Raw genomic sequence first — 25,465 nt, 5'->3', positions numbered from 1 at the left:
AAAGATTGCATTATTTAAAATGCAATCCCCATCAACTAATGACCCATTCCAGTACATTCTATAATCTGTTAAAGCCCGCGCAACCACACTACTGAGATGACTCTATTGATTCGGCAACAGCATCTAGAGACATATTTGGTAGTCCGAAATACCCAGCCAATATATCAGGATTCCTCTGTATGTCAGATAATGTGAGAAAAGATGTTGAAATTTCCAAAGTCAATTCAAACCCAATAATTGCCCCGACAAGTTGAGTGGTGGGCCTCAACCATAAGTCACGTAGTATGAAACAATATGAATCCTGTTGAGATGGCAACAGCACCGAGAACTTCCTTGAAGTAAATGGTCTACTAAATCAGTACTAGTCTCCTGTCGGTCAGAGGAGTCTTTCCCGATCGTTCACCAATTACATCAGTTGCATTCTCAGACCATAAAGAATGATCTACGGAATGACAGGCAACTACCAAGTGTCAACCTGAAAATTCCCCAACCTATACTGGCGCCCTACTACGCTAAGAGTAAGAGACACTCAACGGGTTCAGGAATCCAGCATAAGTTGCTCTGTCACATCACCAGTGACATCTGTTGAGATGGCAACAACACCGGAGAGAAAATCCAGACATATATGCCATTTGGATATATCAGTCATTGAACCAACATTCTCTCCCCGAATATTTGGGTATAAACCTCAGCCTCAACCAACTGTCCAGCCAGGACAAGTCCTGCGGGCAACTGACCACCCGTAATGCCAGATTTTATGGTACTCTGAATAGACCCCATGTCAAATAAATCGTTATTTAAATAAAATCGTATATAAATGATTTGTTATACATATGAAAAAATTTTGCATCAAATTTCGTACAGTTAAGTCCACAATTATACCAAACAGAAGACCTTTTTCTGAAAAAATACTCAAATAGCATAATCACCCTAACAAATTATGAGAAGGTAGGACCATTATAGGACCTAGTTCAGAAATAGTTACGACTTTATTCTAAAATTCAACTTAAGACTCAAACATTTCTCTAAAAATATTAATATATAAATATTGATACCACCTTAGGACCAACTTTCTTAAATAATTATAATTGTGATCGAGCAGAAATCAACATCAATGACTCTGATCTGTGAATGGCGCTTTATGACTATTTATTTTGGTACTTTCACTCAGAACTGTGAGGATATGGTAAATAGTGCATAATTGTTAAGCTTGAATAATTTGTTTTGAAATAGTTTTGTTTTCAATACTATCTTTTTCTAAAGGTGTGATTGAATTGTTCTGTATTTAGGCGTATAGGGAAATGATATTAAAAAAAGAAATAGTCAATCATGTGTTAAAATAAAAGTATTGTATAAGTGGAAAATAAATATTTTATTTAAGTTTTTATTCGAGTAGCATTGAAAAGTTTAATACACTTTTTGTGAAATTCCCCATATTGTTGTCAACCAACACCGAGAAAACCGGAGGTGTTTAAAAGCAAAAGTTGTGCAACATACAGAAATATTATTTTAAGAAATTTTTCAGAATATATTTAATAAAGTAATTTAGTAAGAAGTTAAATGCGATAACATACATAATTTTAATTTTAAAAAATTTTATTGCTATTTTTCAAAACATATTCATTGCCAATTTAATCTTCCAAATACAAAATTGTTTATCATATAGTTGAAATAATTTCATTTAACTGTCAATTTATTGAAATGAAAATAATATTTGAAATGTTAATTCTAATATGTACATTTTTTTGGTTTATAAAAATGCCTTCAATACATTTCATCTGAATTCTTTTGAATTGTTTGTAATAAATGTTTAATTTAAACATTTCAATTCAACGATAATTGTATAAAGTTCAATAAAATGTCAAATTTTTGACATTTTGTTTACATGTTTATTTTAACATAAACGCATGTACATACATAGATATTCATATTTACATATTATGTATGTATGTATGTATTCATGTATCCATATGTCCATGTAATAAATTTTGACTGTCTAAATGTAAATAAATATTTTGTTTACTTTTCTAATTAAATAATAATGCACAATTATTTATTTAACATGCTAAAATTGGAATAATTTTCATATTAAAATTAGCTAGGATCTAAAATGACAAAATTAATTAAAGTTAAATGACATCATTTCAATAGCAAAAGAGAAACATATTTATGAATTTATTTGTAACATTTCAGCAGTACTTAAGAAATTTTTCCCATGACATTTGATATAAGAAAACATGTCCTCTTATGGAATATACCGCATTCACGCCCTTCCGAAGTTCAGCTATCTATAAAAATTTCATTTTCGGTGCACATATTCTAAAATCCCAAAGCTGGGATCAGAAAACGGAAAGCAGTTTTGGAAGCCTATTCCCTATTAGTGGTTTAGCCCTGAGAGAAACGTGATAGTTAGTTAGTTAGTTAGTTAGTTAGTTAGTTAGTTAGTTAGTTAGTTTGTTAGTTAGTTTAGTTAGTTAGTTAGTTAGTTAGTTAGTTAGTTAGTTAGTTAGTTCGTTAGTTAGTTAGTTAGTTAGTTAGTTAGTTAGTTAGTTAGTTAGTTCGTTAGTTAGTTAGTTAGTTAGTTTAGTTAGTTAGTTAGTTAGTTAGTTAGTTAGTTTAGTTAGTTAGCTTAGTTAGCTAGTTGTTAGTTAGTTAGTTAGTTAGTTAGTTAGTTAGTTAGTTAGTTTTGTTAGTGTTAGTTAGTTAGTTAGTTAGTTAGTTAGTTCGTTCGTTAGTTAGTTAGTTAGTTAGTTAGTTAGTTTAGCTAGCGCTGCTCGTTAGTAGTTAGTTAGTTAGTTCGTTAGTTAGTTAGTTAGTTAGTTAGTTAGTTAGTTAGTTAGTTAGTTAGTTTTAGTTAGTTAGTTAGTTAGTTAGTTAGTTAGTTAGTTAGTTAGTTAGTTGTTAGTTAGTTAGTTAGTTAGTTAGTTAGTTAGTTAGTTAGTTAGTTCGTTAGTTCGTTAGTTCGTTAGTTCGTTAGTTAGTTCGTTCGTTTAGTTCGTTAGTTATTTCGTTAGTTGTTCGTTTCGTTTCGTTGTTCGTTCGTTGTTCGTTCGTTCGTTCGTTCGTTCGTTCGTTCGTTCGTGTTCGTTCGTTCGTTCGTTCGTTCGTTCGTTCGTTCGTTCGTTCGTTCGTTCGTTCGTTCGTTCGTTCGTTCGTTCGTTTTCGTTCGTTCCGTTCGTTCGTTTCGTTCGTTCGTTCGTTCGTTCTTCGTTCGTTCGTTCGTTCTTAGTTCGTTTCGTTTCGTTTCGTTCGTTCGTTCGTTCGTTCGTTCGTTCGTTTCGTTCGTTTCGTTCGTTCGTTTTCGTTCGTTCGTTCGTTCGTTCGTTCGTTCGTTCGTTCGTTCGTTCGTGTTCGTTCGTTCGTTCGTCTTCGTTCGTTCGTTCGTTCGTTCGTTTTCGTTCTTCGTTCGTTCGTTTCGTTCGTTCGTTCGTATCGTTCGTTCGTTCGTTCGTTCGTTTCGTTCGTTCGTTCGTTTCCCTCCTTCTCGTTCCGCCTTTTTCCGCCTCTCTTTCCTCCCGTCCTTTCGTCCGCCGTTCCCTGCGCTCCCTCCCTCCTTTTCCTTTTCAACCCCCATTTTCTTGCTCTTTTTCCCCCCCTCTTCCTTGCCCCTTTCCTCTTCCAAATACAAAATTGTTTATCATATAGTTGAAATAATTTCATTTAACTGTCAATTTATTGAAATGAAAATAATATTTGAAATGTTAATTCTAATATGTACATTTTTTGGTTTATAAAAATGCCTTCAATACATTTCATCTGAATTCTTTTGAATTGTTTGTAATAAATGTTTAATTTAAACATTTCAATTCAACGATAATTGTATAAAGTTCAATAAAATGTCAAATTTTTGACATTTTGTTTACATGTTTATTTTAACATAAACGCATGTACATACATAGATATTCATATTTACATATTATGTATGTATGTATGTATTCATGTATCCATATGTCCATGTAATAAATTTTGACTGTCTAAATGTAAATAAATATTTTGTTTACTTTTCTAATTAAATAATAATGCACAATTATTTATTTAACATGCTAAAATTGGAATAATTTTCATATTAAAATTAGCTAGGATCTAAAATGACAAAATTAATTAAAGTTAAATGACATCATTTCAATAGCAAAAGAGAAACATATTTATGAATTTATTTGTAACATTTCAGCAGTACTTAAGAAATTTTTCCCATGACATTTTGATATAAGAAACATGTCCTCTTATGGAATATACCGCATTCACGCCCTTCCGAAGTTCAGCTATTTCTATAAAAATTTCATTTTCGGTGCACATATTCTAAAATCCCAAAGCTGGGATCAGAAAACGGAAAGCAGTTTTGGAAGCCTATTCCCTATTAGTGGTTTAGCCCTGAGAGAAACGTGGATAGTTAGTTAGTTAGTTAGTTAGTTAGTTAGTTAGTTAGTTAGTTAGTTAGTTAGTTAGTTAGTTAGTTAGTTAGTTAGTTAGTTAGTTAGTTAGTTAGTTAGTTAGTTAGTTAGCTAGCTAGTTAGCTAGTTAGTTAGTTAGTTAGTTAGTTAGTTAGTTAGTTAGTTAGTTAGTTAGTTAGTTAGTTAGTTAGTTAGTTAGTTAGTTAGTTAGTTAGCTAGCTAGCTAGCTAGCTAGCTAGTTAGTTAGTTAGTTAGTTAGTTAGTTAGTTAGTTAGTTAGGTTAGTTAGTTTAGTTAGTTTAGTTCGTTAGTTAGTTAGTTAGTTAGTTCGTTAGTTTAGTTAGTTAGTTAGTTAGTTAGTTCGTTAGTTCGTTAGTTCTTCGTTCAGTTAGTTCGTTCGTTAGTTAGTTCGTTAGTTCGTTCGTTAGTTAGTTCGTATTAGTTCGTTTCGTTAGTTAGTTCGTTCGTTCGTTAGTTCGTTAGTTAGTAGTTAGTTAGTTAGTTCGTTCGTTCGTTCTCAGTTCGTTCGTTCGTTAGTTCGTTCGTTCGTTAGTTCGTTCGTTTCGTTCGTTCGTTCCGTTCGTTCGTTCCGTTCGTTTCGTTCGTTCGTTCGTTCGTTCGTTCGTTCGTCGTTCGTTCGTTTCGTTCGTTCGTTCGTTCGTTCGTTCGGTTACGTTTCGTTACGTTCGTTCGTTCGTTCGTTCGTTCGTTCGTTCCGTCGTTCGTTAGTTCGTTCGTTCAGTTCGTTCTTCGTTCGTTCTTAGTTCGGTCGTTCGTTCGTTCGCTTCGTTCGTTTCGTTCGTTCGTTCCTTTCGTTCGTTCGTTCGTTCGTTCGTTCGTTCGTTCGTTCGTTCGTTCGTTCGTTCGTTCGTTTCGTTCGTTCGTTCGTTGTTCGTTCGTTCGTTCGTTCGTTCGTTCGTTCGTTCGTTCGTTCGTTTCGTTCGTTCGTTCGTTCGTTCGTTCGTTCGTTCGTTCGTTCGTTCGTTCGTTCGTTCGTTCGTTCGTTCGTTCGTTCGTTCGTTCGTTCGTTCGTTCGTTCGTTCGTTCGTTCGTTCGTTCGTTCGTTCGTTCGTTCGTTCGTTCGTTCGTTCGTTCGTTCGTTCGTTCGTTCGTTCGTTCGTTCGTTCGTTCGTTCGTTCGTTCGTTCGTTCGTTCGTTTCGTTCGTTCGTTCGTTCGTTCGTTCGTTCGTTCGTTCGTTCGTTCGTTCGTTCGTTCGTTCGTTCGTTCGTTCGTTCGTTCGTTCGTTCGTTCGTTCGTTCGTTCGTTCGTTCGTTCGTTCGTTCGTTCGTTCGTTCGTTCGTTCGTTCGTTCGTTCGTTCGTTCGTTCGTTCGTTCGTTCGTTCGTTCGTTCGTTCGTTCGTTCGTTTCGTTCGTTCGTTCGTTCGTTCGTTTCGTTCGTTCGTTCGTTCTTCGTTCGTTCGTTCGTTCGTTCGTTCGTTCGTTTCGTTTCGTTCGTTCGTTTCGTTCGTTCGTTCGTTCGTTCGTTCGTTCGTTCGTTCGTTCGTTCGTTCGTTCGTTTCGTTCGTTTCGTTCGTTCGTTCGTTCGTTCGTTCGTTCGTTCGTTCTTCGTTCGTTCGTTCGTTCGTTCGTTCGTTCGTTCGTTCGTTCGTTCGGTTCGTTCGTTCGTTCGTTCGTTCGTTCGTTCGTTCGTTCGTTCTTTCGTTCGTTCGGTTTCGTTTTCGTTTCGTTTCTTTCGTTCTTTCGTTTTTCTTTCGTGCGTCCCCTTCTCGTCCGCCTGTCGCTCTCTTCCTCCACCTTCCTTTTCTCCGCCCTTCTCCCTCCCTGCTTGCCGTCTTCCTCGCCCCCCCCCTCTTCCTTTCTCCTTATCTCTCCTTCTCCCTTTTCGCCCTTCTATTTTTTCCCCGTCCTCTCTCTATACAGACAGACGTGGTTAGATAATTTTAAAATGCGACAACGACCCAGAAATATGTTTTATTTTGGAGGGTTTACCGAACCAATATGTTAGATGTGTAGTACCAAATATCAAATATCAACAAATCAAACCGCTTTTTTATGGTGAATATTACAAGTATCGATAACGATATGAATTCCCATACCCATAATGAATTCCCCTTAAACTTCAAATTTATGTTAATTCTGCTTTGTGCTTTTTTATTATCACTACTTTAAAAAAGGACATTTAACATAATGCGACATTTTCCTTGGAATTTTTCGTTTGTTTTTTCTTCTTGGAAAGACAAGAAAAGTTTAAATAAATAGTAAATAAAGTTAACAAGAAGGAACTTTTTTTATTTTTGCACAACTACATTTTGTTTATGCCAAAAAAAAAACACAAATAAACGAAACGTACCTTATAAGTAGACACTGAAAAGTTTAAGTGATGGTACTTCAGACATTATTTTTATTTTGTTCTGTTTCTTGTTTAAGATTTAAAATAAATAAAACAAGTGATTGTTATAAATAAGATAAATCAAAAGAAAATTATCTGAATAATCATTTCGTTTATGGCACATAATAAAAAAAGAAGGACTTTTATTTAGTGAGACGTTTAATGAGAAGGAATAAATGGTGTAATAATGAAAATTAAATTAAACTTAATTTTAATTGTATGGCATGCAACATTGAAAAGTTGTATTAAAATTTTTATAGAAAATTTAAATTTTAAATAAAATTAGTTAATTTGCGAATAAACTCCTCACATTTTTGTACTAATTCAATTAAGTTTTTCATAATTCCGCTAGACATATAACCTCTTTTATTGTTTTGCCTTTAGGAATATAAAAAAACAATACATTTTTTACATTAATTTTCTAAGCAAAATAACTGCGCAATTAACACTCTAATAAGTTTCACATAAAAAATTAAAATAAACAATGGATAGCAAACAAAATAATAATCCAATTTTGTAAATTTTTTTTTTTTAACCATATTCGATAAATTTAAAAGAAAACCAAAACGAAAACAATTAACAAATTTGCATAGACAAGGAGGTATTTCCAAAGAATATTTATGAATTTTTATGTATCTTTAAATTTATTTTAAAATATGACTCAAATGGTTTATGCTTTTAATTTCTTAAAGTAATTGCTTTACTTAGTATTACATTTTCTTTAAAGCTTACAAAAAATTCCTAAAAACTATCCTGGGAATTATTTCTTTAATGCATGTCATAAAATTTAATGCCTCAACTGAACACATCATCAGTAAATTTTGTAATTTTCTGTAAATATTGAAACTTTAATATTAAAACGTAAAAATAAAGACACAATATCACACACATACATATGGGCATTTCCATTAACCATCGTATTTATTAAGAGAGATTTACTTTTGAAAGAACGAAATACCAAAAAGTATCTCATATAAATTCTCATTCAAGCGGGCCGTGTACGTTTAATTCGAATTCAAAAAGTACCACTAGATGTTTCGGGAAAGTTTTTAGTTTTTCCTACCAAGCACGTCCACAGGTGGCGGATAGAAGGCGTTGATGGACCATCTGTCCTCTCCCAGCTACAGTTTCACTTAAACTGACAGGGGGCAGATTGCACCAGGGAATCTGGTATTCCCCTCGGACCAAAAAAACTGAAAAAAAAAAACAAATATGGAAAATACAAATACAAAGCCAGTACCGGCGGGAAGTGTTGATCTTGTCGCTAGTCATGTGTCGTCGTCATCTTTCAAACGTGAGCAAAAGATTACTACAGAGGTTGATACCTTGGTCTCCGTGGCGGACATTGCATTAAGCGTACAGCATGCCATTGGCAAAAACATAGAGCTGAAAGAGAAGGATGTACTCGGAGAGAGCTCTAAGCTTCCCCAGTCTTTAAATCTGAGTCCTTAGATGATAATTACAACACCATTATAGCGAATCCCAAAAAGGATGAAGTAATGGTGAACGAGGTGAGTGATAGCAATGCTAAACTACCTATTACTAAGAAAAGGCTTTCTGGAGCACAGTGGAAGAAGTTGAGAAAGACGCTTCAGGAAATCATAGTTAGTCAATCCCACGACACTCCAAAGGAAAAATAGAATTCTATTTTAATATCTGCGGCAAAGAGGATCAGATCGTCCGAGGAGTTGACAACTGAGAATAAATCTAAGAAGAAAAATAGCTCCCGTCTTCTAATATACAGTTGAAGACAAGCCATACCTCACTCAAGTCAGAATCCTGCGAGTAAGGGTGAAAACGCCAAGTCAGATATTCCGAAGATGTACTCGACGGCGAAATCAACCTCGGAGGTAAGGGTATCTAAAAAGAAGCCACAAAAAAAGAGGAAGGAAAAGCTAGACAACCAATAGAGAGCGTGAGCTGCGAGTCAGCATGGGCGTGATGTTGATGAGGTTGGCATCTCACTAATGTGTTGGCACCCTGAGGAACTTGGTGGAAAGTATTCCCCCTCCCTGATACGGCGCTGAGCTGGGACTGGCAAAGTAGAGGGAGCTTCCGGTGCCTCTTCGCCTCTAAAGCTGTCATATTCAAGTTTGGGAAGGTGCCGATTGGAAGGGCTATTACAACAAGCCTCGAAAAGGACACTAATGTACCTAAGACAGTGCCCACAGCATCATTAAATAGTACTGGTAACGTTGAGGAGTCAAATCCTAAAAGCGAGTAAGAAATCACTCACCAGAAGGTAGAATAGCGGTCCTTTCCAATAGCCATTTCAGGCTACCCGTAATAGTCAAATCACCTCCTATCTTTTTGTAGCGTGTTTAATGGATTAACATGATTGAGGTTATCCCAATAAACCTCCACCGAAGCGCGACGGCTACCAACGCTCTGATGGCAAAAATAAACACAGGTAAGATACATATGGCTTTAATCCTGTAACCTTGGACGATTCGAAATAAAGTTTCTGGATTTAATCACATCGCGTTCGAAAACATGTATCTTATGCCACAAGAACTTATGTTTAATCTTTTTAATAGGATTATCAACATCGGATGCAACGGTGCTGAAGCAAGGTCGTGGCAACATATACCTTGCATCTGTTTACCTGCCCTTAGATTCTCCAACACTACCACCAACGTCGGAAATAAGAAAATTTTAATAGGTTGTAATGTCAACTCCCACCATGGATTTCTTTAATACTAAAGACTAGATCACATTTAACTTAGATAATAAAACTACATTCGTCAATAGAATCAGAGAAGAAGTATTATCTAGAACTACATGTTCCGAAGAGTTTATAAGCGAAATTCAGGATTGGAGAGTTTCGGAAGCGCACTAATTTTCAGACCATCTGTACATAAGATTCAACATACTATTGCCACCAATAAAGCCGATAAAGTTTAGTAATAAGTCTAAAACTAATTGGACAATTTTCGGGACCTTACTAAAGAACCTTTAAGGACAGGACTTTTCACTTTTTAAGGTGCCTTACGACCTTCCTACTTAAAATCTGGAAACAGATAGTCTATAGTATGCTTAAAAGCAGTATACCACACAAAGATCTGAAATATAAGCAGCATGCTTATGTAAAGGGACGATCATTAAACAAAGTTGTCTACTATATTGGTGAATCCTTCGATAGCAATCTGTTTACACTGGCGGCATGCATTGATATCGAAGGCGCCTTCAATAACGTGCGCACTGATACTCTTATCCAATCTTTAGACCAGTTTTATGTTGACGGTAACCGGATCAACTACATGCTAAGGAACAGATTGATAAGCTGCGAAATGTACAATATAACTATTAGGAAAAGGATATTTCGCTGTACACCACAGGGTGACATTGTGTTCCCTTTACTGGGTAACCACGATTAATAGTCTCCTTTAAGAACCCAATCTAGAAAAGTCTTAGACATATCTGCTATACAGACGATGCCGTAATAATAAGGAGAATGGATGCAAATTACTTGTGTAGAAGAGCTGATGAGGCTCTGAATTCAGCCTAAAACTGAGTTCAACCGAGAGGCCTCAATGTTAACCCGGCGAAGACGGAAATCTGTCTTTTCGCAAGAAAGACAAAATGCAGGTGACATACAGAGTTAAGTATTTTGGTATAATCCTTTACCGGAAATTAAAATGATCAACAAGGCACATCGGTGCTGGGCACAATGTAGGAGAAAAATAGGCATAAAATGGGGCCTTAGTCCTTCTACGATACATTGGTCTTATAAAAGTGTAATTAGACCGATTCTATCTTATGAGTCAATACTACAACTACTACAGGGAGTTCAGCATACATGCTGCTTGGGTATAAGTAGTGCCATGAGTACTACGTCATCCAAGGCTCTTGAAACGTTGCTAGATATTCCATCCATTGAAACATATGTATATAAGATATGAGGCGGCACTCACAGCCGAACTGTTATAGGTTATAGGACATGTCATCAATGTATACTGGATACACTGGAAGAACATACATAGTCATCGGACATGCCTATACCAGACACATAGTATGGCGTAAACTTTGATTCCAGATAGAATATCTTAGTCAAGCGGAACATTAGAGCAGATACCCGTAGGAATCCGTTGCTACACGGATTGTTGTAAATTAGGGGACAAAGTGGAGTTCTACATTGAAGACCCAGAAACAGAAATATACCACCGCCCACAGGACTTAAAATATTTACCGATAGTCAAAAGGCAATTGGGGCGATATCAGATGAGAAAGTTAAATCTAAGACCGTCTTGGCTTGTAAGAAAGCACTAACCGAATACTCTCCCAGAGGTAAGGATTAAATATTATGTAAAAGATCTTAAATAGGATCCATGGCGTCATGAAATAACTCCCCACGAAATAATTCCCCAAAACAAAAAAGAAATAACTCCCTAAAAATTTGTTCAGAAAGCAAAAACAACGAAATTTGGGGATTTTATTGTTTTTTTTTTGGGGCATTATTTCACATGTAAAATGGGGAGTTATTTCATTATGAAATAATTCCTTAAAATTCAAAAATGAAATAAATCCCTAAAAATATTTTTGGGGAGTTATTTCATTATATTACTTTTATCACACGAAATAGATAGATGTCTGATAGCCGGCCTTCGGCCGGGCGCAAAGGTTTTATCCTCTGGGGTACATTGGACACCGGCTTCGCTAAGAATACACTCTCCTTGTATCAAGAGTGTTCAGCCTTAGGCCGGCTTTTAGGAAATCTTTACTAAGCGAAGCCGGTGTTGGTCATATTATAGAGTGGTAAATCTCTATAATATGACAGGCCGTAGGCCTGCTATTTAGAAAATATTTATTAAACGAAGCAGTTGTTGGACATACCATAGAGTAGAAAGTCCTTGCGCCCGGCCACAGGCCGGCTATTAAGGAAATCTTTATTAAGCGATTAAACTGAAATGTATTAAACTTTTAAGACCTACTCGAAAGTATGAGCGAACTACTTTTTTTTTAGAAATGTCACTAAAACCGACTTGTTACGTAATTTGATATTTTTAAATGGGAACTTATTTTAAAATTAGGGATTTTTTTCATATGAAATAAATCCCCAAAAATGGGTTGTTATTTCATTTTAATTTAGGAAGTTATTTCATTTCCTTGGGGCTTTTTTTCATTTTTAAAATGGGGAATTATTTCATAATGAAATAATTCCCCAAATTTGATGACTTATTTCATTTTTGTTTTGGGGAGTTATTTCGTGGGGAGTTATTTCATGACGCCAGGATCCATAACTTTTTCATTTCGGAATTACGAAATCTGTTTTTAAGGACTGCTGTCCATTATGCTTTGAGTTGATGCCTGAACTAATAAATCAGTTTTCATTTTTTCTTCTGAAATTTCCCATTTTGTTGCGACGTAATTTCGAAAAACCGACCTTTCTTATGAACATCATAATTAGATAAGAACATTATCCGTTGCGAGTTTCTCCCACAAAAATTACAAACAAAATTTTCTTGAACAACGGTACCGAATACAAACAAGTAAGTGATCACAGATTAGTTTTGCTTTTTCATTCAAAGAAGTCCTTCCCACACATTTTGCATTTAGATACATATAATTTTCTACCGGAACTGGTAACAACTTCTTTAATTGTGTTAATGCTTTAATGACTGTTTTTCCTCTTCACAACGTTGAGATTTATTTATTCTAAAGACGCTTTGTTTATGTTTTTTTACATCTTATTCAGTCATAAATTTACTGTTCTAAAAAAAATAAAGAGATCCTAGTGTTTCGCGTATGTTTGTGTATATGTGCCTGTTTAAAACTGTCAATATGTATGTTAGTGGGTTTGTATGTTTTTTTATATTTTTCATCCGTTTGTGGGCTTATGTGGTTTTTATAAATATTTTGCTTGTTTTGTTATTTTACATTGCGTATGAGTAACAAAGAAAGCGGTTACAGCAAAAACAACTACATACAACAATGATAATGAAAAGTTGTTTTTGTACTTTTCCGTTATATTTTATTACGTTTTTATAACCTTTTGCTGTGTTGTCTTAAATTGTTATTCTTGTTATTTTGTTCTGTTTCTTTTTTAACAACATTTTCGGTTGAAATTAACGGTTTCGAGGTTTCCTTTTAATGCATGTGTGTGGTTTCTTTTGTAAACCTTTTTTGTTTGTTTGTTTATATTGAGGTGACTTTTTGGTTGGTTGTCATATGGCAGAGAGTTGGAGAGAAAATTTATAATAAATTTAACCATTGAAGAAATAACTTTTTGAAATTTTCAATTTGTCATTCCGTCTGTGTAACACATCGAAATATTGTTCATAGACCCCATAAGATTCTAAGACGATCTAGTTATATCCGTCCGTCTGTCTGTTGTTGGCACGATAGCGTCCACAAAAAAAGAGATAGGGAGATTAAATTTTTCCAAAATATTCTTTATTGATCAGAAATGTTTGGTATTGAAAATTTGCAAAATCGGTCAACGATTTCACATAGCCCCCATATACATTGAATCAATTAAGTAATTTGCTTATGTAAAATTTTATAATTTTAATACTTTATCTGATAAATTATTTTACCAAAATTGTGAAATTTGTTTGTTGTATCTTTTAAAAAATATATATTTTAATTTTCTACCATAAAAAATAAAATCGTGATATTAATTAACGAGATTTTTGATAAAATGTGAACGTATTGGTAATTTTTTAGGTCAATTAAGTATTTTGCTTTTTTAGGTTTTCTGTTAATTTTTTTAATATTGCTGAATTATTTTTTAAAATTTAACATTTTTATTACTTCTATATATTAAAATAACAATTTTTAGATATTTTAGTAGTGGTACGACTAAATTTGAACATTTCTTAACCGATTTATTATCCTATATACCTATAAGAATTTATCAATATTTGACTTAACAAGAATTCTATCGTTTCTTTGATTTTATTTCGAAAATAATAATTAATTTTGAATTGGAAACATAATATACTAGAAAATTAATGGATTTGGACCTAGAAAAAATGTTTTGTGGGGTATAAAACTATATATCATTTTGTTTATCAATAATTTGGTATTATAAACAAAAACTACATTACTGAAAATTCATCTATTTGTGGAGTACTGTGTGAATTTTATTTAGAATTGTATAATATTGGTTCTTATTCAATAAAGCTAACACTAAGTACCATCCTAGCCACTCTAAGTATGGGGACATCACCGTATACCACTATAGAACTATTACATGCTAAAATCTTTACTTTCTACCTCATGTTTTGAATGCTTTATTTTATGAATAAAATACCATAGGTGTATTTGGATCTGGATAGTTTTTCTTGATTAGAGTTCTAAATAAATATAAGTGTATGTATTAGCTAAAAAATATTGGTTTTGTGGACCTTAGGTGATGATAACCACCTATATTTGTAAATGTCTAAATTAAGTATTTCTCCTATGCCACACGACAGTTCACTTTATATTGGTTCCAAACAACTTAAGGTCTGTTTAGAGATCTAAATTTAAAAATATTGTTCTTCCTAGTTCGTATATGGACTTTGGAGAAGATAAATGAGGAGTTAAATGGTTTTTCATGGTTACAAACCTAAACTAATTTTTTATATTGGAATTGCCTCATTATTTATCTTTAAACATTTTTAACGCAAATAATTTCACAGTTTCACACAATTAGAACAAAATTTTTGCAAATTGCAGTTGAAAAATACTTAATTAATTGGAATTCTAAAAATGCAAAATACTTTATTGACCTGCAAATTCTGATGAATAATAATAAAATGCAACAACAAATGCACCAAAATATGTATTTTAATATTTTTTACACGGTTTTCCCATTTTACATATTTGCTATTTTTAAGTGGAAAACATAAATTTACTTTTTATCGAATTTTATTTATGAACAAAAAGCAAAATTCTCTTTAAAAATATAGGAAAAAAACTTAGTTGATTTACTGTAAATGTACACCCGGAATATTGTGTAAAAACATTCACAAATTCGTTGATTATGATGCAAATGCGACAAAATTTCGCATAAGTCAGTTTTTTGTCTTACAAACATTTATTTCTGAATTATGACGGACATAGGACCTTATGGACATACCCCCCATATTGGGATTCCTACCAAAAATTATTATAATAATCATTTGTGGCTAAAAATACAGCAATGTAATTCGACATTAACAGGTTTTATATGTACCGAAATCTTTGTATTAAATTTTAAGAGGACCAAGTCCATGATTGACGCTTCCCCCATATAAGGTCTCCTGTAGGAATTACTATAAAGCCCATTACCGGCTTAAAAATAACTGTATGATGACGAAATTCTCCATAAAAAAGTTTTGCATGACCCAAATCCATTACTGGCTTAAAAATTAGAGTACATTTGTATGAACCAAAATCGTTTTACAAAATTTTGCGAGGATCGGTAAATGACTTTTATGCTCAGCACTGGCTTAAAGATCTATGAAATTCGACATAAACTAGTTTTGTATGACTTAAAAAACGAGTATGAACCAAAATCATTCTATAAAATTTAGCGATGAAATTCGACATAAATAGGATTTGTATAAACAAAATCGTTCTACAATATTAAACAATGATCGGATCATAACTGATACTAACCCCCCTATATAATGCCCCCTTCAGAAAATGACTTTAACGCTCGCTGAAAAATACAATAAATAAAATTAGACATTAACTAGTTTTGTATAACCTACGCTAATTATTGGTTGATACGAGTAGTATTTAGAAAGGTCCGTTTAAGAAAATTAATTTAGCGCTCATTATTGGTTGATACGAGTAGTATCTAGGAAATTTGACATAAATTAGGACATTGATGAGAATTGTTCTATATATAACCCTATTCCCTATTACTTTAACTCTCATTAGTTACTTAAAACTATGAAATAAGATACGAATACAGCGATACAATTCAAAACAAATAATTGGTGTATAAACAGATGAGAATAGGTGCGTAATTGACCTTACCACGAATGTAGCTCCTCTTACAAAAGAACCGTTTATTATGGTTAAAAAAATTCGACAAAAAGGATTTGTTTTTAAAAATTAATATTTTATAATTCGGAACCGTCATTAATGGACCTTTTTCAAATATTACCCTGATGTTCTTATTAATATCGATATACATACATATGATAATAAAATATTCATAGATATCAAAGATTATTTATGTATATGGTAATGATTTGATGGTGTGTATATAAGAATACAACTCTTACTTGTTGTATTTTTGGAATTTATTATAACGAAAACTATATCATAATTTCTTGGAAAAACAATATCATACCATTTAGTACGTAAATACTATCGTTCTCGATACGAGAACGATTATCACTTCATAAGATCATAGTTTTTATCTCCTAAAGGCTCAGTTAGTTTCTACGTTCCGTTCCGTAACGGTTAGTAACTGAGCCTTAAGTAATATCGTTTGGTTTATTGGGACTTCTTTGTTTATTTAGTTCTATTTACTCACCTTTTTATGCGAAGTTTTTCAATAAGTTAGATGGGGAGGGGGTCCGTTAGCAAAAATCTCCCGTAAGAAATGTACGTGTTTGTGTGTTGAACGCCGCACTCACACAACTGTGATTTAGCAAAGACAACCACCTTCAAAAAAGCATTACCTATAAATACAACTCTGTGTACACATTTAACTTTATCGACTTATCAATAAAGTATCATCAATAATATTTTTAGTGGCTTCTTCGATAACTGTAGCATTTTTGCAGCTTTTTTTATTTTCAGAGATCTAAGCCAACGCCGAAAAAATTCAAATCCGGCGCTGCTAAATGACTGAAAACATCATATTATTTGTTCAAATTTCGACTTTTTAGCGCATTTTTTTGTATGAGTACTTTTGGGATTAGTTTGATGTAATGCGTGGTCATCATCTAGGACATTGCACTATTAAATGGAACATGCCTTTTTATATATTAGAGTTAGTTTTTATAGTATATTGAGTTGTATTAAATACCAATTTTCTATAAGACAATTTTTATTATTTCAATTTTTTAAAATATTTTCTTCCAAAATCCAGCTTTTTATCAATCAGATACACATTCAAAATCGTTGAATAAATTAAAAACACGTCTGAAATCTTAGCCGACTTACAATCGATGTTAAGCCGCCACCACAATTTTTAATATCAGCCGCCGCCGTTGTTAATGTTTGTCGGCGCAGAATTGCGGCTTTTTTGCGTTCAGGCATTTTGTGTTGTGTGTGTGGTGCAGTGTTTTTCTGTAACAAAACAAATTTTAATAAAAAAAACATTAAAAATTAACAACAAAAACAATAACTTAAATCACTAATAATTCAAATAAACAAACATCAAAAATGCATGACGTCGGTAGCTTTCAAAGAATCGAAAAAATTGGCGAGGGCACTTATGGCATTGTTTATAAGGCGCGAGACACTAAAACTGGCAAGGATGTTGCCCTCAAGAAAATACGTTTGGAAAGGTAAATTTTATAATTAAAACATTAAAAATTAGTATTAAATAGAAGTGTTATTGTGTTCAAAATGTTCTTTACAAAAGTGATACAGAAGTTTTCAAATGTAAATTGTATTTCTCCGACAAATGTCCTTAATTTATACATTTTTTACTGGTGTCGAAGTCGTCGTTGTTGTTTGGCTGCTTTGGGGCATGAATCGTGTTTGTGTGTATTAAGTTCATATAGAAATTTGTTTTTAAAATAGTAATGGCGATGATGATGGTGTTATGCATAGTGAAAAGAGGTCGGGTCAATAAGAAGACAGGTGCTGTCTGCCTAACTGCTTGCTTGCCTGCCTGTTGTAACATTGTATGAATGTCCTTCATGAATGTCATTTACTCAGATTTCTAAAGGATTGTATTGGTGTTTGATATAAACTTTACATATTTGTTGTTTAAGGTGTTTAATTTTGGGATAAAAACAAACATTTTCTGATCTTATCACCTTTTAAAAGTAACTTCAAATTTTAAGGATATAGAGATTTATTAAAATTTTTCTAGCTTAAAATCTTTTAAGTAATTTTAAAAGGAAAAAAAGCTACGAAAATTAAATCTATATAAAATGGACTTTTTGGATATTCAATATTCAATTACAAAGTTTTAAATTTACCCTGCATAAATCGGTTTAGTAGTCCTATTTAATGCAGACATTAATCATGTTTACTTTTTTGATAACAACAAAGAACTATGTTGCGGACCATGTTCCCCCATAACGTTAGCAATGGAGTAGTTTTGATATTAGTCTGAAGCATGTATGAATTATGTAGTCCTCACCGAGGACATCAGAATGTTGATTGGAGTATGTTTTTCATATATTTGCATTAGTTTTGGACCTGTCCTTTGAGGAGTACTCTACACACATGTGCCGAGTAGTCGCAATTTTTGCAGGTTATTAACAAATTACTAGATAATGTTAAATAAAAAAATCATCTTAATTCTTTGAAATTAACAAATTGTACCTTTATTTGTCTTTATATTTGGATCTCTCTGAATATCGCTATCTATTTACCGGTATATCGGGGAAAGATTATATAAGACAGCTGATCCATCATCGCTATCAACGCCAAGTTTTTGTGACCTACAAAAAGCAGTATTCTTCTACATTCTCTTGGCTTGACTGCAGCTGGTTCTGTTTAGCTCTTTCTCTAAAATTACTGAACGAAAGTGAAGGATGTCCTATACTGTTGGCCGGATCGGTAACTTCTCCCAATTGTTGCGGCCAGAATAGAACTATCCTAAGATAATACAGAAAAAAACATAGATTCTTTTGAATTGGGACTTGTCTTGCAGATCTTACTTTAGGTGGTACATCTACTTTATAGAGAATAGTTTGGAAACTTTCCTTAATAGCCGGAAAAGCTTAACATTTTCGGGAACAGGTTTTTTTAACAGCGCCAGCAGAACGAAACAATATATTTTGTTCTGCTGGCGCTTACTATTCTTCGTGGATAGACATAATGTCGAACAAGATTGATGAGTAGAGGTTTTAATAAATTTACGCGATAGGATCTTATTGGCCTCATTTGTCTCCCGATTGTGTGCACATATCAATCTTTAATCATGTTCCTTCATGATCTTGTTTTGATTGAAGTCAGTTCTTTTTTGTTCTTTCTTTTTATTTTATGAACTAAAAGCGGGAAATGTCAAATGTTGTTGGCCGGGTCTGCGATATCTCCCAATTATTGCTCCCAGAAGAATACCAGCACATTATTACACAGACAAAACAATAGACTCGTTTGAATTTTGACTCGTCAAATATCTTTCTCTGTGTGGCACTATTTCACCGAAAGAGTTCTTCGAAGTTTCAAGAAGACTGTCCTTATAATCTGCCATTCCAATCCCTATCGTCTCGTAGTATCTGATAAAACTACCCTTTCAATACTCCTTTACTCCCTTTACTCCTTTACTTACTTATTCAGGACCTCGACAGATTGAGATCACTGCAATAAAATGAATGTTGTCTTTTTAATGTCTACACGATAGTATACGGATTTTTAGATTTTCTAACTATCGTCGGTGACAGACCTATCTCAGCTACGTAGCAACAATACTCCACATGTTGAATAGTTCTCTACGCAGATCGATGGTTATGAAGAGAATGAACACTAACACTATCCATCATTGTTAAGGTTTAGACGTTAAATTAGATTTTTTAACATTCATAGCTTTAACGACTTGCTGAGGAAAAGGTAAAATAAGAAGTAATCCGTGTATATACAGTGAAATAAAAAAGATATATTTTCATAAATTTTCAAAAGCTATTAACTTCTTTTTATGAATTAATATGCCACATGACTCTAGACAACATCCGAATCATGTACGTGCTCCGATGTATTTGAAAATGTTTAACGTAGCACCACATGATTCGGCTTTGTCTTGCAGTTCATACGACATCATGATCTACTAAAATGTAAAATATACAAATTTAAACAAACTTATTAATTCTTATAAATTAACTTATTACACGCTTCATTTCTGGATATTTTTTGAATGAGGTAAATTTTTATTTAGTTTATAAACGAGTTTCTTTTTTTTTAATAAATTTGTTACAAAACTTGTAAATTGTTTTATTTTCCAGTGAAACTGAGGGTGTGCCCTCTACTGCTATAAGAGAAATATCCCTGTTAAAAGATTTACAACATGACAATATAGTGCAATTATTTGATGTTGTAGTAGCCGATTCCAGTCTTTATATGGTATTTGAATATCTTAATATGGATTTAAAAAAGTTAATGGACAAAAAGAAGGAAGTATTTACATCGAAATTAATAAAGGTTAGTATGATTATGAGAAAACAGTGTTGTGCCTCGATGTCAAAAGACAAGTGAGACAAGTTTTCAGTTTTTTTTTTAAGATTTTTCACACAATGGTATTTTATTCAAGTATCGTTTATAAATAGATTAGACATTTCTCTTTATATTTTGAAGTTTTAACATTCATATTTTTATTAGCAATTTTGTATTATTATCATAACTGTTTTGAGTATCATTCAAGATTTACAACCTTATTCATAAATAGTTTTTTAAAAACTCCATTTTCTATGCCAAAGTTGTGTTATTAACCTCAATTAACGCAAAAAAATGTTTATTGTTAAAACAGTCAGATATGTTGTTTTTTTAACTCTTTTTTTTTAATTAGTAAAAAATAAAGTAATGAAGTAATGTGTGCTTTTTTCCAATTTTACAGAGTTACATGTTTCAAATGTTTGATGCCATTGCTTTCTGTCATACAAATCGTATTTTGCATAGAGATTTGAAACCACAAAATTTACTAGTAGATGCTGCGGGAAATATAAAGGTAATTTTATTTTAAGCAATATTTTATGTTTCATTTTAAATTATCTTATTAAATTGTCTATTTAGTTGGCTGATTTCGGTTTGGCTAGAGCTTTCAACATGCCCATGAGAGCCTACACCCATGAAGTTGTTACTTTATGGTATCGTGCTCCGGAAATACTTTTGGGTACAAAATTCTATGCCACTGGCATGGATATATGGAGTTTGGGTTGTATATTTGCAGAAATGGTAAGTACAAAAATTATGTTAATTTTAAATTTATGGAAGATTATAATTAAAAATTGTAATTGCGATTAACTAAGCCTACAAATTGTTGGGTTAGAGTATACATTTTTAAAGAATTGAGCTCCGCTAAATCAAAATCTGGCAATAGAATTTCTATATAACATCAGATTTCTCATCAGGATATCGTGTCCTAAATATTGAAAAAAAACTTTCTGGTAATATTTGAGACGTTATAGTTAATTAGTAAGTTAGTTTGAAAGAAGATGAAATACACCTAGGCCTCTATTGGGCCGTTTGTGCGCTCCTTAACCAATGCCTCAGGTGGGAATCGAACCCACGACCTCCGGTTTACCAGACTAGGACACTAACATAGCGGAGGTCAACGCTAATAAATCGAATGTCGAATTTGTCGATTTTAAGTATATCTATATATCTATCTATCTATCTATCTATCTATCTATCTATCTATCTATCTATATATCTATCTATCTATCTATCTATCTATATATCTATCTATCTATCTATCTATCTATCTATCTATCTATCTATCTATCTATCTATCTATCTATCTATCTATCTATCTATCTATCTATCTATCTATCTATCTATCTATCTATCTATCTATCTATCTATCTATCTATCTATCTATCTATCTATCTATCTATCTATCTATCTATCTATCCATCCATCTATCTATCTATCTATTTGCAAAATTAATACTTTTATTTACAGATAATGCGACGATCTTTATTTCCCGGTGACAGTGAAATTGATCAATTATATAGAATATTTCGAACTTTAGGTACACCAGATGAAGAAACTTGGCCTGGTGTATCACAATTGCCAGATTATAAAGCAAAATTTCCCAGATGGGAAAAATCTAATGTACCAGAAATTGTAGCTAAACATGATGGTTATGAACTCTTTAAAGTAAGTTTTAATACCATCGTTAAATTAAATAAATTAATAAAAATTAATATTCTTTCTACAGGCCATGATGGTTTATGATCCCAATGAAAGAATATCAGCTAAAAATGCTATGCTTCATCCCTATTTTGATAATTTAGAAATTGTGGATCATGTTGACTTACCTAGAGAAACATGACTATATTAATGATATTTCTACATTCTTCACCTCGCATTTTCCCTAGTTGCATTTAAATAAATTTATTAGTTTTACATACGTACATACATGAATACTAATTGTAAGTTGAGTTTATACAAAATATTTATTAACTTGTTATAGTTAATGCTTTTTTAATGCTTTTACTTTTAATACTTTTTATAGAATTTTCAAGAATAAATTATATGAAATTTAAATCAAGATTCCCTTAATTTAACATAAGAAAAGCCCAACAATTCAAAAATCAAGATTATATTGAAATGTTTAATAAGCTCCAACAGGTAATTTTTTTTTTGTAATTTTTCATCTTATTTCTTTATCCAAAAGTTTGCAATTTATCAAGTTTAAAAATAGTGATGTGAATACTTTATAACAAATTCAAACACAAACCACAATCTCTTATTGTTCTTAATAAAAATTTAAAACGTTGCATAAAATTTGCGTATTCAGAAAAATATTTTATTTTTTCAATTTATGAAGCGTTATCTAAATAAAGTTGCTCTCTTTATAACCAAAAGTTAGCTGGGAATATATAATATTTTTGTTTTCCTCTAGGTTTCTCTACCAAGTGTGAAGAAATTTTAGTATTGGCAGTTTGTTTTCTTCTATTAATTGCATCATCTTTCATAAATGTACCTAAATTATTGCGGACAGCTTCTACTTCTTTCTTAGAATTAGATTGCTTTCTCTTACTGGTGGCGCTTCCCTTCTTTGAAGCACCCAAAACATTACGTCCTGATTCAATTACGGGTTTCTCATTAGTTTCATGTTTTTCCATTGTTTCATTTACTTCAGTTATTACTGGTTTCTTTAAGGTCTTATCTTTTGTGTCGTTTGGTTTTTTCATTTTAGAAAGTAAAAGTTTTACATCTTCTTCAGATTCTGGTTTTAAAAGATGCTTTTGAATTTTAATAATACTTCCGGCAATAGCTTCGAGATTATCTACAGATCCTCCTTTTAGTTTTCTGTCGGCAAAAATTTCTTCATCATTATAACCCCAGTTATCGACCACTTCGACACCATCATCATTATATTCCATATGACCGTCATCATAAGGCTCTGCACCACTGTCATAACCGTATTCACTGTGTTCGGAACCTCCATAACTATCCTCAGAATCGTAGCCATGGTCCGAACCATATCCGTCGTCAGCTTCGTAACCTGGTTCAGAATCGTATCCAGGATCCGAACCGTAACCATCTTCTGTTTCGTAACCGTTGTCAGAACCGTATCCCTGTTCAGAATCATAACCATTATGACTATAGTCCCCATAACTATCATCATGATAATCGTCACTACTGGAACCGCCATGATCTTCGTCATCATAACCGCTCTCGCCGTAATTATTGTATTGATTGTTATATTGATTACCATACTGATTATAATAAGCCGACTGTGGCTCCTGTTGCAAAGCATAATATTGCCCTGACGCTGGATCATAGAAATGCATTACTCTATTCTGATCTATACCTAAGGGTTGCAATTGTAATTGTGTATATTGATAGCCATTGTTGTAACTATCATCATAACCATAATAATTTCTCGATTGTAATCCCTTGCCATTTTTACTTTTCTTTGACGATGATTTTCGTTTAGAGGTTTTTGTTCTTCGCCTTCTATTGGGTCCTTCCTGTTCTTCCATTGTGTAATGCATGGCCACTGGTGTTTCAATGATTTCTTGAGCTCCTGCATTAAAAAGATTGCCTATGGGATTTGTTATATTATTCCATGAGAGCGGTGGCAAAGTGGGTAAATTTCGTACAAAACTGTGCCAATATTGTTGTAAAAGTGGTCTGGGAGTAGTAGTTACACTTTTTCCTCTATGACGTTTGGGTGCTTTGCGACTTTCTACTAGATAATCGTAGTCAAAGCTAGTAGGACGAATAGATTTCGCTAAGGTGTCTCCAACGTAGAGAATACATAATAATAGAATTATCTGTGAAAAGTTATAAATGAAATTGGGTTATTAATGTAAAAAATAATGTATTCTTCTCAATTTTAAAATTTAAAAGAAAAATATATATTGTAGTATTTCTATACTTTTACATTGCAATCATCTTTCTAACTTACATGACGTTTCCACATTTTGTTAATCCTTGTTTTATTTAAGTTTTAAAATTAATTTTGTAGTTTCTTAGCAAGAACTTCTGAACTATTCTCTTATCTGGTTTCATCTGAACTAAATTCTCTACTTTGCCTCAATGAAAGTCGAACGTTTTAACAAAGAAACCATAGTATCTTCGTAAGACTCTAATTCCTAACATCATTAATATAGATACATAATTTACAACTGATCATGTTTTTCTTTTAATTTTTGTTTGTTTTAATCTATTTTAAAATCTATTGTTTAGATTCTTTCAATTTGAATATGAATACAAATGAAAGTTTTGTTTTTGTTGGCATTTCACGCTGTTTAAGATGATCGTATTAACACCTGAGAGTTCAATAAAAAAAATCGTGATCATTTACATAAATTTCATTCAATTGTTTGGCGAAATTGTTCATTTTTTTCTCCTTCATCTTTTTTATTTAATTTGATATTTATGTTTATTTATCTTTATGTTCGCCATTTATTAGCATAATTTATACATTTCTTTATTTTAATTGAATTCTTTTATTTGTCTATATGTTCTGGCCTAGTAGTTTGGTTTGACCATTTATATATTAATAATAGAAACTGATCGATTGTATTTATTGTAGATTTTTTGAGGAGAGTTCATTTTTTAACAGATTGATGTATTTCGTGGCATTTATTAGGCTGCCTAAAATCAATCCATCAATTAAGACTTTCAAAATAAAAGAATAAGAAACATAAACATATTTTTTGGGCAATGTATAAAATATGTTATAATCTCAAGGTGTGGAATTATTGAATATTAAGCACTCATCGTACATGGTTTATTTGTAAATTGATAAATCGGTCATTTACTACAAGACTGGCATAACTCAAAATTCGTGTTTTTCGAACATCGTTCTAAAGTTATCCTTCTTATGAGAAATACAATTGACCTCTATTATCAAAATTTGAATTACAGCATTACAGCGTTTTTATGTAGAATCTTCAACATTTTCTGTGATTTGCTATATGTTGTAGTTCGTTAAAGGAGTTGTTTTCGGTCTTCCTCTTGTCCTGGAACCTACATTCCAGTTGTATTGACCAATCCAGTTGTATATTCTTCACTTAATTTGTATGTTATCATCAGCAATTTGAAGATGTTGTTTGTTTGTGATCGGATCAGCGTTGCCACTTTGGTCCAATTGGACCAAAATTGGTAGTTTCAAATCTCTGAAGTGACTTTTGGTAGTTTGGTCGGTAGGTTTAAATTTTGGTCCAAATTTGGTAGGATTAGATAATTTTGATCTCATGCATATTAATTTATAAACATTTCTGACCTTGTTATGGCAAAGTAATAAGAATTCTAAGAAATTGTTTGTTCTAAGAAAATATTAAGTTTCTATGTATTTCAACATTTCTGATTCATGAATGTTAGTAAGTTAGTTAGTTTGAAATGAGGATGTTACATAAAATCGGAAGGAATACTTCTAGGCTTGCATCGGTCCCGTTGTGAACTTCCTAACCAATGCCTCAGGTGGGAATTGAACGCACAA

General features: G+C 32.7%; 2 protein-coding genes across 2 annotated transcripts; one reads left to right on the top strand and one right to left on the bottom strand.

Annotated features, from left to right (window-relative positions):
* The first annotated feature begins 16,899 nt into the window (after positions 1-16,899).
* LOC119604049 (cyclin-dependent kinase 2) lies at positions 16,900-22,015 on the top strand. The gene is made up of 6 exons (XM_037956402.1): positions 16,900-17,180; positions 19,791-19,986; positions 20,399-20,509; positions 20,575-20,736; positions 21,466-21,663; positions 21,725-22,015. The coding sequence occupies exons 1-6, from the start codon at positions 17,056-17,058 to the stop codon at positions 21,836-21,838; spliced, it is 906 nt and encodes a 301-aa protein (XP_037812330.1). The 5' UTR covers positions 16,900-17,055; the 3' UTR covers positions 21,839-22,015.
* A 102-nt stretch (positions 22,016-22,117) lies between these two features.
* LOC119604048 (knob-associated histidine-rich protein) lies at positions 22,118-24,085 on the bottom strand. The gene is made up of 2 exons (XM_037956401.1): positions 23,927-24,085; positions 22,118-23,792 (listed from the first exon to the last, which is right to left on the bottom strand). Exons 1-2 carry the CDS (start codon positions 23,939-23,941, stop codon positions 22,362-22,364), a joined length of 1,446 nt encoding a protein of 481 aa, XP_037812329.1. The 5' UTR covers positions 23,942-24,085; the 3' UTR covers positions 22,118-22,361.
* Positions 24,086-25,465: the final 1,380 nt, after the last annotated feature.

The sequence above is a fragment of the Lucilia sericata genome, unplaced genomic scaffold (assembly GCF_015586225.1).
Source record: "Lucilia sericata isolate MDLA Ls3-8-SP2 unplaced genomic scaffold, ASM1558622v1 Contig000356F_arrow, whole genome shotgun sequence".
Classification (NCBI taxonomy): Eukaryota; Metazoa; Arthropoda; class Insecta; order Diptera; family Calliphoridae; genus Lucilia; species Lucilia sericata.
The sequence above is the reverse complement of the archived record's forward strand: the minus strand, read 5'-3'. Positions and strand labels throughout refer to the sequence as shown.

Coding starts and splice junctions, on each gene's coding strand:
- LOC119604049 (XM_037956402.1), top strand. CDS start 17,056: ATGCATGACGTCGGTAGCTTTCAAAGAATCGAAAAAATTGGCGAGGGC. Junction 19,987..20,398: donor TTACATCGAAATTAATAAAG/GTTAGTATGATT, acceptor CCAATTTTACAG/AGTTACATGTTTCAAATGTT. Junction 20,510..20,574: donor ATGCTGCGGGAAATATAAAG/GTAATTTTATTT, acceptor TTGTCTATTTAG/TTGGCTGATTTCGGTTTGGC.